This window comes from Thamnophis elegans, chromosome 3 (assembly GCF_009769535.1).
Source record: "Thamnophis elegans isolate rThaEle1 chromosome 3, rThaEle1.pri, whole genome shotgun sequence".
Classification (NCBI taxonomy): Eukaryota; Metazoa; Chordata; class Lepidosauria; order Squamata; family Colubridae; genus Thamnophis; species Thamnophis elegans.
This window is the reverse complement of record NC_045543.1, coordinates 33395915-33413844: the sequence shown is the minus strand read 5'-3', so window position 1 is coordinate 33413844 and position 17930 is coordinate 33395915. Positions and strand designations below refer to the sequence as shown.

Sequence of the window (17930 nt, the reverse complement as noted above, 5' to 3'; positions counted from 1 at the left end):
CCCTGCCTCTCGGCTTCGCTGGGTCGCTCGGGTAGGCTCGGCACCTGAGGGCGACAGAGGAGGAGGAGGAAGCCGCGCAGAACCTTCAACTACCCCGGTTCTGCCCCGGTTCTGCCCCTGGGACTCGGCGAGAAGTAAGCGACCGGCCACCTTCGCTGCAGCTGCCTGACGCTTTGTATCCCTGCTGAAGCCTCAGCCGAGAGCTTTCTGCAGCCATGGTGAAAGTGTCGTTTAACTCGGCCTTGGCGCAGAAAGACGCATCCAAGAAGGAGGAGGAAGAAGAAGGGGGGCAGAATGAAAAAAACAGCTGCAGCAACCAAGTGCTCATCTTGTCCCCAGACACAAAGGTGAGGAGAGGAGGAGTCCGGCGCCCCGGAGTCAGCAAGTGCTCCTGCCGAGGGTCAGCAGCAGAAATAAGAACGGTTCTCCCGGGCACGGAGCAGCAGCTTATCTTGCAAGCTGCGGCCTAAAAGAGCAGTCGAGAAGGGCGGCGCCGAGTTTGGGAAGGGGAACGATGTGGTTGTCCAGGGGGTGGGGGGGGAGATGGAATCGAAACAAGGAGGGACTGGGGCGGAGGGGGGGGGTGTTCGCTCATATATAGTGCCCAGTGAGGCTCCGGAAGTAGCTTTAAGCCGGCTGGGGCTTTGGAGGCGAGTGTATTTCTCATGGGTTTTTAATGTGCTTTAGCTCGAAGAGTTGCCTGGGAGCGCGACAGTGGGAAAGTGAAATGTTACCTCAATTTTGGGATATCAGTTTATGAATCTAAAATGGCTGACGCGTGAGAAGCCTTTAAAAATCGCGGGGCTCGCTTTATATTTGCATATTTTATCTCAGTTGCACAGGACCGGGTCGGCTTTGATTTTTTTAAGTCGTTTCGTTTACTTTTGCATAACAACATCTGGGGTTTGCTTGGGTAACCTGAATAGTTGGGCCTGATTAATACTTAGTACTAATGTTAGTACTTAGAGCTCACCGGGAACTCCAAGACTAGATTGACCCGGGATTTACAGGGGAAAAAGTATATCATATTTTGACACAGGATGCAGATGCCATTAAAAGGGCAATGGCAATTGATTTCAAAATTGCTGCTATTATTCATGAAATCTAATGTGATTCCAACCATAATTTTTGGAAAATATTTTTTAAATTTTGGATCCTTTGGATCCTATGTAACTGTGTTGAGGAAACAGAGTTCCTGTTCTGCCTTAAAGCAGGAAGCTCTCTGGGTAACCTTTTCCAGTCATGCTCCCTGAGTCCAACCAAGGAAGAAGGCAAAAGTAAACCAATAATGAAAATTGTGTGCACTTGTCTAGCTGCCAGGCATCCAAACTGACTCAGCCATGGCTTGTCTGAAGATTGTGGTTTTGGATTTCATTTCTTTTCAGTTCACCATTAGATCCAATATAACTGATCATACAACACCTGTTATATAACCCATTATCTGTATGTATGCAGTATATTGAACCATAAATTAACCAGAGGTGCTGGGTTTATACTATACAACATTCTAACCTGTAATGTTCCTTGGGACTGACCATGGAGGACAGGAGAAAGATCTGAGCTTAGACAGTGGTCTGATAAGAGAAATCTGAGTTCAAAAGAGGGGCGAAGAAAGGGTCTCAGAAAGGATTCTCCCTAGTTTTTGAAAGAGTAAAAGTAGGGGACAGGAGAAGTACTTTCAGACTTACATGATTATGTTAACTAAACTTTACAATAAATTCAGAGGTAGTATTCATTGTCTTGCTTCTTGTCTGGACTACCTTGAAAGGCTATCAACCAAAAGGGGAAATAAAATTTGTTTAAGTTATCAACGCTTAGCATGCTATATGTATGCAGTTTTTAGTTCTTTAAGTGAACTGATTAAGTGTCGGTTTGTGAAGAAAGTATTCATTGAAACACTTAGTTGTCCTTTGTCCAGATGCTATAACTTACATCAACCTACACTATACCATCTGATCTAAAGAAAGTCGCAATAATGACCATTTGGAGTCCAAATTAGTCCAAAAACTATGGGTCAGTCTTGATGGGTAAGAGGCTAAAAATAGCATGATACTTACTCCTGGAACCTAGGAAGGATTTCTTCTATACTTTTGAAAGATATTTGTTGTTCAAGAGACAACAGGCCAGATAGCGAGAAGAGACTTCGGGCAATAGCGATCTCTTTTCTTTGGATTTTGCCTGTCCATCGGCACACATTGGTCTATTATTGCTTCCTTTCTGGTGATGGTGTTGCTGAAAGAGCAGCAATCCAAGAATTCTTGTGAATGAAGAGACTAATCTGCTTTGCATGAATAAGACTGTGGCTTAATTTCGGTGTTCTGTGTAGGTATTTTGTATAATATCAACACAGATTTGAATGGTCAGGGGAGAAATGCAGTTGAAGGTCTATCTGTTTGTGACCAAGATCCAGGAGCCAATTTTCAAGATTTTCTCGTTGGAAAAAGAACAGGAATTTGGTTGCTGTACCATGTACATCCATGCAGTGCAAACATTCCCAGTTAGCGCTGGCAGCTGCAGTGGACTGTTCTGAGGTGGTGATACTACAAGGCTTCAGGTCCCTGCAGAAGCTGCCTTGGGCATCCAGCTTTGTGCTTGTCATAACTATGACAGTCCTAGAGCTGTCCCAGTTCTTTGTCAGAGGTTGCTCACTTGATTGCAGGTTTTTCTCATTGGAGCTCCTTGCCTGAGAGATGCAGCAAACTTCTTACATGATTCAGGTTCATTCGAGACACTGGTTTCCACTGATGTTTTTGGGAGGTTTTTTTGTTCTTACATTGTTATATGGCATCCCTTTTAATGGTATGATTTTCATATGCAAAGAGTTTTTTTGAAAGCACATTTCCAATTGTATACTGGTTTACAGTATCTTTTAATAAAGAATAACGTAACATCCGCTGACTTTTAAGGTAAGTATAAATGTGTTGTGGGATTTTGAAAAGTCTATTAACCAATAGACTTCTACCTAAATCAGTAGTGACATTAATTTTGAAAACTTTTTTTTTGCTCACAGACATCTATCCTAGTAAGGAAGTACAGAAAGAGTCATGTACTGTGTTTTTCGGAGTATAAGACGCACCAAGGTTTTGAAGAGGCATTTTTTTTAAAAAAGTAGGTAGATAGATAGAGGGAGAGAGAGAGAAATACAGTAGGTAGGGAGAGAGGGTAGGTTGGTAGGTAGATAGAGAAATACAGTAAGTAGGTAGGGGGAGAGTAGGTAGGTAGGTATTTCCAGGTGTATTTATCCATGTGCTGGAGAAGGAAATCGCTGACAACCTGCAGCACCTAAGACTGGTTTCTGCTGGCACAGCACTTGATCAATGTAATTCTCAGTGGCACAGAAGTTCTTTCTTTCTTTCTTTTGTTCTTTCATTCTTTCGTGCTTTCTTTCTTTCTCTCATTCTCTCACCTTTTATGACCTTCTGAAAAGCAAAGTAAGTGTGTTACTAACTTAACAACTGCGGTGATTCACTTAACAGATGTGACAAGAAAGGTCATAAAATGGGGCAAAACTTAATTGTCTTGCTTAGCAACAGAAATTTTGGTCTCAATTGTGGTTGTAAATTGAGGACTATATGTAGTTAGTCCAGGACATTCCAGAGCTGTTAGTTTAACTAAGAAATTGAACAATGGGAGGAAAGCAATGGTATGCCAAGACATTTGCATGGATGCATCTACAATATCAGGAGCTGATCTTGAAGATGTTATTTATATCATCTGATACATTTTAAAATTCTTTCGTTCTATCTGAGATTGATCTGTATAGTATAATCCATTATTTAGAGTGATCCCAATTTCCTGCCCACATAATTTGAGTATCTCAGCCACTGTAGATACCTGAACTTTGAGGGTGTATGTCTGTAACAGATATAGACATATAAGTACCTGTGGGTTTTCATGTAAGTTGGAAACCCAGACTTATTGTTAATTGATTCTAAAAGTGACTTTGGAATTCTCTAGTCTCTTCATAAAATTGACAAGTGTGAGTGGGAGGACTGGATTCCTTCTGATATTGTTGTCCTCAAAGATGAAGGACTTTATTGGTTAGTAATGATACATTAAGTTGAAATTGAAAATAAACACATGTTTGGTGTAATGTAATCATACTGAGCACTTCTGGTAATTTCTTTTGCTTACCTTCTTATGTTGACTGAAGTTTCCAGGTTGTCTTTCAGAGCAGCCTTCTATATACTGCATTATATTAATCTAAGTAAGCAGTTACCAAGACATGGATTATTTAAGTAACATTAAGTTGCTATTCAAAGATAATTGTGAGGACTTACGGTATGTGCTTCTGTTCCACATTTATGCTTATAATATTTTGATTTCATAAGTGCTGAAAACTTTATGGTCAATTTAAGAGATAAGAGATAACTTTTTACTGTCATTTTTTTTTTACTATGAGTACACTAGTCCACATTTTTACATCTTGCTGTTTGAGGAAGTTGCATAACTTCTCAGAGACTCTTCCCATCCTGCTTACAATATTTTTAGACTGTTGCCTTCTGGCAGAAGATACAGAACAATTAAAACTCGGACCACACGTCTTCTGAATGGCTTTTATCCCAGAGCTATAATTGCACTCAACAGTGAACTAAAGGGCCACCATCAGTGACCTATTGGACAGCACTACTTGGTCTGTTGTGTGGATTTTAGAGGCAGGGAATTTTTTTGGTAGGTGAGGGTGTGTTTGGGGATTGTTATGTGTGTTGGGCCCAGAGGAGTGTTATGTGAATTTTGTTGTATGTGTAAACTGTGTATATATGTACAATGACAATAAAGTAAAGTAGAAGTATACATATATATATTAATCACTGTCCATTTTGAATATGTAGCAGAAAAAGGAAACTTGAGAGTTCACAAGGTTGATGCTATATGGAACAAAACTGTGACTGAATCTAGATATTCTGCTTTGGATACCACGAAGCTTCCTCCCAGAAGCTAACAAGGAAAACTGGTTGTCAAGAGGATGTATAGACAATCAGACAATCCCGTGGACTCTGTTCAAGCATTGCTTATGTGCTATCTTCGGGATAGAACAAAGTGAACTACCAATGAATTTTTCTGTCATCCTCACCACTCTCTGCACCACCTTCCTGTCTGAAGCAGTAATACTTTCAAACCAGAAAGTAATGCAATATGACAGGATGTTCTTGATCATCCCTCTATAGAAAGTGGAAAGGACAGAGGAAGGAAAATAAACTTTTCTCATGCAATGTAGAAAATGCTCTGCTGTTCCCTCTTCACCAGTGTCTCACTGTTGAGCGACCAAGCTAGCCTACTCAGTAACTGCACACCCAGAAACTTGATGCTGCTAACCACCTCCACAAGTGAATCATTAATATGTAGAGGTGTGTGGCTGTGCCTGTCTTTTCTAAAATCGATAATGATCTCTCTAGTTTCTTTTATGTTTAAAATGAGGCTGTTTTTGTTATACCAGTTCACTAAACCTTCTACCTCCTTGCAGTAAGCAACCTTGTTGTCATCTTGAATAAGGCCCACTACTGTTCTATCGTCCGCGTACTTCACAATATGGTTGGTGGTAAACCAAGCACAATAGTCATGGGTCAAACAGGATGAACAACTGCAGACTTGGGACACAGCCCAGAGGAAAACTTGTGCTCAAGAAAATGTTAGAAATATTAGTCCCAACTCGCACATATTTATCAGTAAGAATATCAAGAATCCAATTGTACGAAGGAGTATTAAAGCCTAAAATTCCCAGTTTGTCTACTAGATGCTGAGGGATGATTACATTAAATGCCGAACTGAAATCAACAAACAGGATTTGCACATGAGTGCTTTCTGTTTAATAATTTATTTTTTATTTTTTATTTATTGAATAAATTGAATAAATTTCTGTTTAATAATTAAAAACTGTCTGGAAAAAATAATTAGATTTGTGGCCTTGGTAGAAATAAGTGAAACCTCTTTTTGCTGATGGAATAGCTTCTGTATTAGAATTCCACCTCCACTCCAGAAGGGAGTTCAGGGATTCTGTGGAAGATTTGGTGGTAGTTCAAGGTGGAAAAGAAGATAAGAAAGGAAGCATGTTCACATAGCATGGACACAAGTGGTGATTACATTATACCTACATGATGTAGCTGGATATACCTCACTATTGATTACTTTTTTGTGTGTGACTTTCTAGGATCCAGCAGAAGTGGTGCCTCTTGGTCAAAGAAGAGCTTGGTGCTGGTGTATGTGTTTTGGATTAGCTTTTATGCTTGCTGTTGTAATCCTTGGCGGTGCCTATCTGTACAAGTATTTTCAAATTCAGGTAAGATGAAAATACATATAGGATCGAGCTTTGAATGTTTTTGTTGTTAACTTACTAGGAATTGTTCAACTTGGCTTATCAGCTTAAGTATTAATATAAAATTCATTTTTAATATTTTTAAACTTGAGAAAATTAACTCCAATACAACATAAACTCTATAAATACATTTGGATATAAGCTTAATATTGGGAAATATTTGCCAGTGTTCCTATTGTGAAAATAAAGTTTTTTGGGATACCTCTAGATCAGTGAGAGCTAACATTTTTCTCCTCACGTGCCGAAATTGTGCATGTGTGTGCTATTGCACACATGGCCACTCACAATGCTATGCATCTGTGCCCCTGTGCATGCATGCGCAACACCCCCAACCGCATGCGTGTGTGACCCCCAGCACGGCCTACTCGGCCTTCTGCACCATGGCGGGGTGGTGGTGTCGCCTTTCCCACGCACTGGAGGCTTTTCTCAAGGCTCTGAGAGGGCGAAAATGAATTCCTGGAGGAATTCCAGAATTTGTGGAATCGAGGGTCCCATGGATTCTACGTTTGCTGTCTGGCACCACTTACTGAATGTGTTCCACGTGGCGTTGTATATTTTTGTACTGGACGGGCTCCTAGATGGCTCAATAGTCCCTATCACTATGGAGGAGAAATTAGCTTTCCTCAGGAGGTCCCTCTCAAGCATCAGCCTGTCAACTGGAGCCATTGTGGCTCCGGATGGACCAGAACCCCCTGGTGCAGAGAGATCCTCTCCTGGGGAATTCTTCAGGGTTGGTTATAGACAGAATCACTAAATCTGTGAACCAAGGCCTTCGAGGCCAGTGTTGAGCTACCAGAATGATCTTTGCCCCCTCCAACACTATCTTCTTCAACACCCCTGGGATTAGAGGAAGGCAAGGAAACGCATAGAGCAATACCTGTGGCTGCTGGTTGCGTATGGCTGTCTTTTCACGAGGTTTGCCCTACCAGCTGAAAATGGCCACTGCGTCACTTTATGGCCATCTGAAGCGAATGGCCGATGGTGCAGTTGCCGTTGCTCCTCAAGCCTCAGCCTCACAGCAGAACAGTTGTTGCGCCGTTGCTAGTCACACTGGCCACATGCACCCCAGCTCCGTGAAGGGGGAAAATGTCACGGTATGTCTCATGACCACGATGTGGTGAATTTGACACTCGTCTTGAGTATTCAGTCCAAACAGCCTGGTGGCATCATCTAATATCCTTATGGAATTAATCTAATTTTCTAGGTACACAGCATATAGTCAAACTAATACTGTGGGCTTGTTTGTATAACACATTGGGCTAATATAGTGTTTGTTTCTTCGTGTTTTTATACACAGTCTAGACTAAAGCTAAAATAAGTTGTGATTCATTTTGCTCATAATTTGCTTGTGCATTATCCATGCTATCTTAATCTCATTCTATTGGCCATGAATCATTGCTAGTGGTTGACCTGAACTTCAGAATATAATTTCTATGTCTACCAAGGCAACCAGAATTTCCAGCTGCTGCTATCTAGAATTTCAAATAACAACTGGTCATTCTCTGGTCAATTTTAGATTGTCAGATACAAAATAGTCTGACTCAGAGACCTGGGTGATTTCTGAAGGGGCTTGGTAGTTTTTACCTTGTTTACCAGCAGATGTTCTGGATAGTTGATATTATCATTCCTAACTACCTTTTTCCTTTAAAAATCCCACAAATGGCAAAAATGGGCAAGAACTGAACTGAAAACAGCAATTTTGGCTGTTTGAAGATGGCTTAATGGTAGGAAATAACTTGTCTTTCAATGGACGTCCTTTCTCATTCTTAAAAGTTGAAAAAATATAGCGAACGTTAGGCCTTTTTTGTTGGCAAATTTTGCTGATGCAATTTTAAAATCCTAGTTAACTTTTGTGGGCTACAGAATGCTCACATTTATGCTAAGCCACAATATGAATTCTCATTTTTAATTTTTATTCTTTATGTTGTCTGAACCAAAACCAAAATGGTTATGCTTATCTGAATAACACCAATGTAATCAACTGTGGTTCATTTAATAATTAAACATGTATGAAATTTGTATGAACCTAACCTGAGGTTTTGTAGTAGTTATTGCTTAATGGTTAGCTAGTACAAAAAGTTGTAAGTTGAAACTACAACATCTCTTTTCAGATGATAGATAGTAATCTTCCTCTGATAATAAATTCTGCTCTGAATAAACTATAATATTATCTAATAAGCTTAAAAAGAGAGTGGCTAGTATTCTGGATTTGAAATTTAGCAGTGATGAGGTGGGGGTGGATATATGTTGCAACAAGATTCATGAACTGTACTTTATTTTGCATTATGTGTATTACCTTTGTTTTGTAGGAAAATGTTTACTTCTGTGGAATTAAGTATCTTGAGGATGGCTTAACCCTAACTGACTCAGATACAATTGCTTCAGCTCCTCGTTATCAAATAATTGAAGAGAGCATCCAGATCCTTCAGGAGGAGGATGTTGAGTTCATTAGTGTGCCAGTTCCAGAATTTGCTGACAATGATCCAGCTGATATTGTCCATGATTTTCAGAGGGTAAGGAATAATGCTCTGAATAACATTGTAATTGGAGGGAAAGGAATTTGAAGTTACGGATTGAAGTTACTGATCATTTCTGGTGTCTTGGTTATATTTGTATATATACTGGTAAGTGGACAAAGAAAGCCAAGGTAGGCCCCAGAGTGGAGAAGGTAAAAGGGCTGCATAGATTGGTTAAAAGGTTGTGGTGGTGCAGTGGTTAGAATGCAGTATTGCAGACTAATTCTGCTGACTGCTGATTGCCAGCAGTTTGATAGTTTGAGTCTCACTGGCTCAAGGTTGACTCATCTTTCCATCCTTCTGAGGCTGGTAAAATGAGGACCCAGATTGTTTGGGGCAATATGCTGACTCTTTAAATGGCTTAGAGAGGGCTGTAAAGCACTATCAAGCAGTATATAAGTCCAAGTGCTATTGCTATTAAAGCCTGCAAAGTTCTGAATTCTCTGTTGTTACAAGTGAGGAAATAATTTAATGGTGCAAGAACAAGCAAAAGACTGCTTGTATCCAAGCTTTTAAAAACAATGTTCCGTTTCTGGGTTAGTGTTAGGTTGAAACATTTAATACTACTTAGAGTTTACAAAGGACACACTTTTCCACCTTTTACTTGAGATATATTACACTAAAATTTTAATATAATATTAAAAAATTAAAAATAGCCCAATCTACTAAAAACAAAACTGTAAAGACAGACTAGGAATACAAATTAAAATAGGCAAGAAAATGATCAGAGAACACCTGTCCACTCTAGATGAGTTCAAATTCAAATGGATTAAATCCCAGAGTTCAGAAGGAGCTGGCAGATGTGATCTCAGAACCACTGAACCATATCTTTCAAAGATCCTGGAGCACTGGGAAAATACCAGAAGACTGAAAAAGAGCTGACATGGTTCTCATCTTCAAAAAAAGAGAAAAAATTGATCCAGGAAACTACAGACGAATCAGCCTGACATCAATACCTGGGAAGAACCTGGAAAAGACAATCAAGCAAAAGATCTGACAACACCTAGAAGCAAGCAAAGTTATAGCCAAAAATCAACATGGGTTTGTAATAAACCTATCGTGCCGAACAAATCTTATTTCATTATTTGACAAAGTGACTAAATTAGTGGAGCAGCAGAATGCTGTGGACACAGTATTTTTGAATTTCATTAAGATATTTGACAGAATAGACTACAATCTACTTTTTAGTAAGTTTGAAAAATGTAGGATAGACAGAATCACCACAAGATGGATTTGTAACTGGCTGACAAACCACACTCTGTGTAATCCTTAATGGAACTACAGTACTGGGCCTAAGTTGTAGGCAGGTGTGAAAAAATGCTGTAAACGAATGCTTTCAGAAATATAAATGATGATTGTTTATTTTTGTCAATTTCCAAAATGCAAAGTGAGCGAACAAAAGAAAAATTTAAATCAAATCAATATTTGGTGTGACCACCCTTTGCCTTCAAAACAGCAGCAATTCTTTTAGGTATACTTGCACACAGTTTTTGAAGGAACTTGGCTGGTATATTGTTCCAAACATCTTGGAGAACTAACCACATCCTTCTGTCTTGGAGAGCTTTCTCACATCCTTCTGTCTCTTCATTTAATCCCAGACACACTCAATGATGTTGAGATCAGGGCTCTGTGGGGGTCATGCCATCACTTCCAGTACTTCTTGTTCTTCTTTACGCTGAAGATAGGTCTTAATGACTAGCTGTATGCTTGGGGTCGTTGTCCTGCTGCAGAATAAATTTCGGACCAATCATATGCTTCCCTGATGGTATTGCATGATGGATAAGTATCTGCCTGTATTTCTCAGCATTGAGAACACCATTAATCCTGACCAAATCTCCAACTCCATTTGCAGAAATGCAGCTCCAAATATTCAAGGAACCTCCACCATGCTTCACAGGTCCTTTACCTGCAGACACTCATTATTGTAACACTCTCCAGCCCTTTGACGAAAAAACTGCCTTCTGCTACAGCCAGATATTTCAAATTTTGACTCATCAGTCCAGAGCATCTGCTGCTATTTTTCTGCACCCCAATTCCTATGTTTTTGTGCATACTTTAGTTGCTTGGCCTTGTTCCCATGTCGGAGGTATGGCTTTTTGGCTGCAACTTTTCCATGAAGACCACTTCTGGCCAGACTTCTCTGGACAGTAGATGGGTGTACCTGGGTCCCACTGGTTTCTGCCAGTTCTGAGCTGATGGCACTGCTAGACATCTTCTGATTTCGAAGGGTAATAAGCTTGATGTGTCTTTCATCTGCTGTGCTGAGTTTCCTTGGCTGACCACTGCATCTACGATCCTCAATGTTGCCCGTTTCTTTGTACTTCTTCAAAAGAGCTTGAACAGCACATCTTGAAACCCCAGTCTGCTTTGAAATCTTTGTCTTGGAGAGACCTTGTTGATGCAATATAACTACCTTGTGCTTTGTTGCTGTGCTCAATCTTGCCATGACATGAAACGTCTTTCAGAACCTCACCTGGTAGCAGAGTTTGGCTGTTCCCCAACCAGTCGGAAACACAGCTGTTTCCGTTTCAGTTCATGACTGGGTTTCAATCTTTGTGTGACATTGATCATTAGCACCTGTTTGTTATAATTGGTTGATCATACACCTGACTATAATACTGCACAATCCCTGACTTTGTACAGATTTACCTTTGAGAAATGATGCTGGTTTGAAGACAAAAGGTAGTAACACCAAAGATTGATTTGATTTAGATTTTTCTTTTGTTCACTTACTTTGCATTTTGAAAATTGACAAAAATAAACAATCATTATTTATATTTCTGACAGCATTCTTTGTTTACAGCATTTTTTCACGTCTGCCTAAAACGTTTGCACAGTACTGTACATGTACATGGAGGAAAGTAAGTAGGGTACCCCCCCCAAGGTTCTGTCAGGCCCATGCTCTTCAATATTTTTATAGTTGATTTACATGAGGGAATAGAAAGGGAATTTATCAAATTTGCAGATGACACCAACCTGGCAGGACTAGCCAGCACCCCAGAAGATAGGCTCAAGATCCAGAAGGATCTCAATAGATTGGAACACTGGGCCCTATCTAGCAAAATAAAATTTAGTGGTGAGAAAAGTAAAGTTTTACACTTAGGCAAGAAAGACCAATTGTACAGGTGTAGAATTGGGGAAACCTAGCTTAGTAGCAGCAACTGTGAGAGGGATCTTGAAATCCTAGTAGACAACTACTCAAATATGAGCCAGTGCTGCAGCCACCAAAAAAGTCAATCCTAGGCTGCATTACAGAGAGATGGAATCAAAATCACATGAAGTGTTAATACTGCTTTACAAAGTAAGACCATACTTGAAATGATGCATCCAGTTTTGGTTGCCACAGTATAAAAAAGATGTTGAGGCTCTGGAAAGAGGGCAAAGAAGAACAACAAAAATAATTAGAGAGCTGGAGACTAAAACATATGAAGAATGGTTGCAGGAATAAGGTATGTCTGGTGAAACAAATGACTAGGGGTGTCATGATAGCAGTGTTCCAATATTTGAGGGGCTGCCACAAAGAAGAGAGACTCAAGCTATTTTTCCAAAGCACCAGAAGGCAGGACAAGAAATAATGGATGGAAAAAATAATGCTAATGTTAACTGAATATATATTGTAGAATGAAAATGAGGCTTTTAGTTATACTAGATGAAACATTTGAGACGGTAAATATTATTTGAAGATGTAGATGTTAAAACACTTGTAACCAAACGACATGCTGCATGTGATGATGGTTTTTTTTCCTTTTTTTTTTTTTGGTGCTTTTTCCTTTTTTTTTTTTCTTTTTTTAATCCTAGGTTATTGTGGTGTCTATTAAATATATAACAGAGAGATACGGGGTGTATGTATGGGGGGAAATGTAGTAGGGATGGATTGCTACAGGCAGGGGAATAAGAAATGATACGAAATTATAATCTATTAAATGAAACAATGAATGTATAAGAATGATAAAGGTTAAAACACCTGTAATCAAATGACATACTGCATGGGATGATGGGCTTTGTTTTTCTTTTTTTTGTGTGTGTGTTTTTTTTTCTTTTTTTCTCTGCCTTTCTTTTTCTATTGTTATGTGATTATGTTGTCTATGTAACAAAAATTAAAAAAAAATCTATAATAAAAAAAAAGAAAAAGAAATAACGGATGGAAATTAATCAAGGAGAGAAGCAACCTAGAAGTAAGGAAAAAAGTCCTGATAGAATAATTTATCAGTGTAATAGTTTGTCTCCAGAAGGTGTGGGTGTTCCATGTCCATGACTATACATTTTTAAGAAGAGACCAGACAGACCTTTGTTGTCTCCTCTAGGGTCTTGCTTGAACAGGGTGTTGGACTAGAAGATCTTCAAGGTCCCTTCCAATTGTCATTCTGTTATATACCGATCATGTATAGTTTGATTTACTGTTTTAAATGTATCTGGAACATGTGAGGTAGAATACTATTCTGGAATACTTTCCTTAAGCTAATTCTTTTTTTCCCCTCTTGTTATCAGAAAATAATCTTTTAATAACTAGAGATTGAAATAGAATAAATGATACCTAAAAGTATTTAAATGTTTGTTTTGAAAGAACAGTATAGTACACTAAGTCATATACAGTGTTACTATTAAGAGATTCATGCATTTTTTTTATTAGAGACTTACAGCTTATCTTGACCTCAGCCTGAATAAGTGCTATGTCATTCCTCTGAATACGTCAGTTGTTATGCCACCTAAAAACTTCTTAGAACTGCTGATCAACATCAAAGTAAGATGCATTTATTTTTTTAAAAATGTATTTAGTATTTAGTAATCCTTATCTTCATTAAGCTAATTTACGTCCCAGTTGATTAGAACTGAACCGAATTTTATCCCATTACCGGTATTAGTATTTATATTAACATTTTTACTACCTTACACTAAACCTATTTATAATAACTCCTCCGAACAAAACCAGACCTTTGCAATTTGTTCTTTACTTATGGTTGAACAAACATCAAACTGACAAGCTTAAAAAATTAAAATATATAAATTACATAAAAGGTGACCAAAACTATAAAAAAGGCACCAGCTGTTTCCCATGGGTTAAAGCTACAGGTAATAATTTTGCCAGTGCCATTGAGAAATTGGTCACTTTAAAGGAAATCAGTACTCTCCTTTAATGGCTGCAATTCAGTCCAGCAAAATAGTCACTAAGCAAACTACATGAGTATGTGTGTGTGTGTGTGTGTGTGTGAGAGAGAGAGAGAGAGAGAGAGAGAGATTGCAAAGGTTTCTGGTTGCTGCTCAGATAAAGGCTTCTCATGCAGCAACGCCAGCCCCCGCACTCTCAATTATGCATTGTTATCAGGGGCAAAAATGTGAATAAAAGTGTGACATTTGTCAGAAAACTGTTTTTTCACTATTGTTTACTACCATAAATGTATTTGCAAACAGTTTTTAACTGGGGCCATTGCCCTAGAGTTTGTAATTACTGGCATTATATGTTTTAATTGTCATTGTGTGAAGAGTGGACGTTTTAATAAAATATGGAATGTAGATTCAATATTTGTATTTGAAATAATAAATTTTCATTTGAATAATTGAAATAACTTTAAATTGTAACCCTGTTTGGCACATATTTGGACCAGAGGAAAAAAAGCCTTTTATGCAAAGCATGCATGATCATAAAAGAAAAAATACCCAGGGAGAGTCAAGGAAGATGGGAGAATTTTATTATAGACATGGGTGATTTGGGTGTTGACTGACTAGATGATATAAGTTACAGAGCTTCCTTCTGAGTTCTGCTCAGTTTTTGTGAGGCCTAGTAAATAATGTGAAGCTAATATTGACAGACCACAATGTGTCTTTGCATGGTGGTACAAATCTATTCTTCAGGGGTAAGATGAACCATAGGAATCACCCCAATAATTTATCTTGCTTGAGCCCCTAAGCATTGTAGTTTTGCATGGGGCCTGAGCTCAGCCCTTTGTGTGCTATTTTAAGAAACAGCTTAGAAAGACTACAAGTTGGACATCTTTTTACACACTTGAGTACCATACAGCAGCAGCATACCCAAAATGTTGACCTTGAATAGCTTAATGGTATACCATCTGGATTTTAAAAATCAGTCGGCATCCTGGAAGTATTTTTTAAAAGACAAACTTCTCTGGCAAAGAAAATTTTAATGACTTGTGTAGGAGACTATTGGTTCTCAGTCCATGATTTACGCTATGATTCCTTGAAAAAGAAGGAAGTAGGCTTCTTGCTTTCTGTTTCTTAAAATCCATATTCTTCAGAAGCATAATTATGGATATAAGTTAATAAATACAAATTCACATAAATTAATAATGAAGAAGTTAAATGAAAATGAATGCAACAGATTTAATATTTTTTTAACTCTTCCATAATTCTATTAATTCATGTAGGCTGGAACATATTTGCCACAGTCATACTTGATTCATGAGCAGATGATAGTCACTGATCGTATTGAAAATGTGGATCAACTAGGTTTTTTCATTTATCGCCTTTGTCGTGATAAAGAGACTTACAAATTGCAGCGCAAGGAAGCACTGAAAGGTATGGTATAAACAGATTAGATAATAAAGATAGCCATAATTAATGCTTTGTTTCCACATGAAACTGCAAAACTAACATTTCAATCTGAATAAAATCTGGTACATGCAGTCCTCTCTTACCAATGCTAATTGGAATCAGGAATACCATCACTAAGTGGTATGGTCATAAGGCATGACATTGTGTGACCATGATGAAACTGCAAAACTAACATTTCAATCTGAATAAAATCTGGTACATGCAGTCCTCTCTTACCAATGCTAATTGGAATCAGGAATACCATCACTAAGTGATATGGTCATAAGGCATGACATTGTGTGACCATGCTGATTTATGACAACAGTTGCCAGAATTCGGCGAATCCTGTGTGTTTGCAGCATCCTGCATTTATCATTTGTAATCTCTTGCTGGTTTTCCGATTGACATCATGTTGAAAGCCAGCAGAGACGGTCACAGGTGGTGATCACATGGGATGTTGCAGCATCATAATATGAGTAGGTCACCAAATGTGATCATGTGATTCTGGGGAGGCTACGACTTGGTCATTATAACATGAAAGGGTGGCTAATGTGGATTTTAAATGAGGATTTACCTATATTATAAAAATGTCCATAAAAATATCCATGACTCTTGTAGCACCTAATTTTTAATGTTTCAGATGTGCATATTTAATATATGCAAAGCTTTAAAACAGATTTTTTGCCTTTTAATATTTCACATCAGACTGCAATGTCAGTAAAGCATAGCTTAGCACAATGTTCTGGTTGGAAAAAAATGGTTCCTGATAAATTATGAATATATTCTCTTATAAGAAGAAATGATGATATACCTGTGGCTAAATTATTTGGTGTAATGGTTTGTTAATTTTACTAATATTACTTTCATATGTATATTAAAACATTATTGTACATTTCCCCCACAAATGTTTGGCAAACCTAAAGTTATGTACTACTACCATTCACTTTGATAAATTAAGCATGTGGTTAACTTACCAATATTAATGATATTTAAAAGTATTTCATTGGAAGTTTGAACATGTCCAATATATTTAGATATAATACCTTATTTTACAGTATTTCTTAGGACAGTATAGTGAAGAAACTTGAAATTAAAACTGAAGATTTGACTGCTTATTTAAATTATTTAAATCAAATTATTTATTTGTTTGATCTCTTTCTCTCTGTCCCTCCGTTCCTCTCTTTCTGAGACAAAGAGAGTTTAAAGGATGTGCTATGCAACTTCAAAGCAGAGTCCACAGTGCTCCATGAGGCTTATTCTCAATTAGACAGATATAAGTTCATATATCTTTTGTCCACTCATAGAATCCAGTGAATCTATTCAGTGAATGGAAACTGATAGAACCTCTTCATAATACAAACTTAAACTTAATAACTTTCTACAAATTTCAATACACACTTAAAATAAGAAACCAGTGAAGATAACAGATGGAAAACTTTGGATATACTTCCTGTTGAGAACAGTGCTTTTTAAAAAAAAAGAAAACCCATAATACTCTTGTCTACGCTCACCTGTCTTCCCATTGTTAATAATAGGAGATGCTGTGTACATGTGGACTATGTACATGTGGACTGTGGTCAAGGTACTGCGGTGCCGGCTGAGTACAGCTATGTTTGTGGGAGGGAGTGCTGTAGTGTGAGCACATACTACAGAGCGAAAGATCCCTGGGATCTCATAGTGGAGCTCCTTGAGAGAAGTGACTTACAACCTTCTCTGCTGACTTCTCCATGGACTTTGCATGATGGCAGGAAAGGTTGCAAATGATGGTCATGTCATTGCAGGACACCTCAACTGTCGTGTCAACTGATTGCCAAATACTCAAATTGCAACCATATGACTATGGAGTATCATGATGACCAAATGTTTAAGGACTGGTTGTAAATACCAATTATTCAACTCCATTACAACTTCAAATGGTCACTGAATAAGTGATCATCAAATGAGGATTACCTGAACTCCCACATGGCCTGTCATTTCAGTACAGAATAATGTCACAGTTTCTTTGCACAGTTTTCTTTCTGGTATAATTTAGACCTTGAATGGGAGAGCAGCTCTGCATACTTTACAAAATATACATTGTGGTTTTTAAATGCATATTTTTCCATACAAGACAATGTATACATTTTTTTAAAAAATAACTCAATATTTTGTTCATTCTCCCATAATAGGCATTCACAAGCGTGAAGCAGGTAATTGCCGGATAATTCGACATTTTGAGAACAGATTTGTGATGGAAACGCTTATTTGCGAAGAATAATAAGGAATGCTACTGTAACAGAAAATTAAAAAGATATTTCCATTTATCATTTCTATTATGTGCAGTGATTTCTTTTTATAATCATTTATTAAAGAATAGACAAGGTTGTACAGCTGAATCTAATTACTTAATCTCATGAAACATCTTTGTCATATTTTGAAGTATAATGTTATTTTTGATGTTGGAATAGAAGAAGCTGTATATTGTTAATGTATTTCACATAATAAATCCTGAACTATCAGGAGGTAAACTGTGCATCCAATATTACCAAAAATTTATATAAAATAATTCTAGTTAA

The 17930-nt window shown here is 37.9% G+C and overlaps 1 protein-coding gene across 1 annotated transcript; it reads left to right on the top strand.

Annotated features, from left to right (window-relative positions):
* The first annotated feature begins 13 nt into the window (after positions 1-13).
* Positions 14-17930, top strand: ITM2B (integral membrane protein 2B). The gene is made up of 6 exons (XM_032213528.1): positions 14-347; positions 6149-6277; positions 8623-8826; positions 13460-13570; positions 15210-15360; positions 17544-17930. Exons 1-6 carry the CDS (start codon positions 216-218, stop codon positions 17630-17632), a joined length of 816 nt encoding a protein of 271 aa, XP_032069419.1. The 5' UTR covers positions 14-215; the 3' UTR covers positions 17633-17930.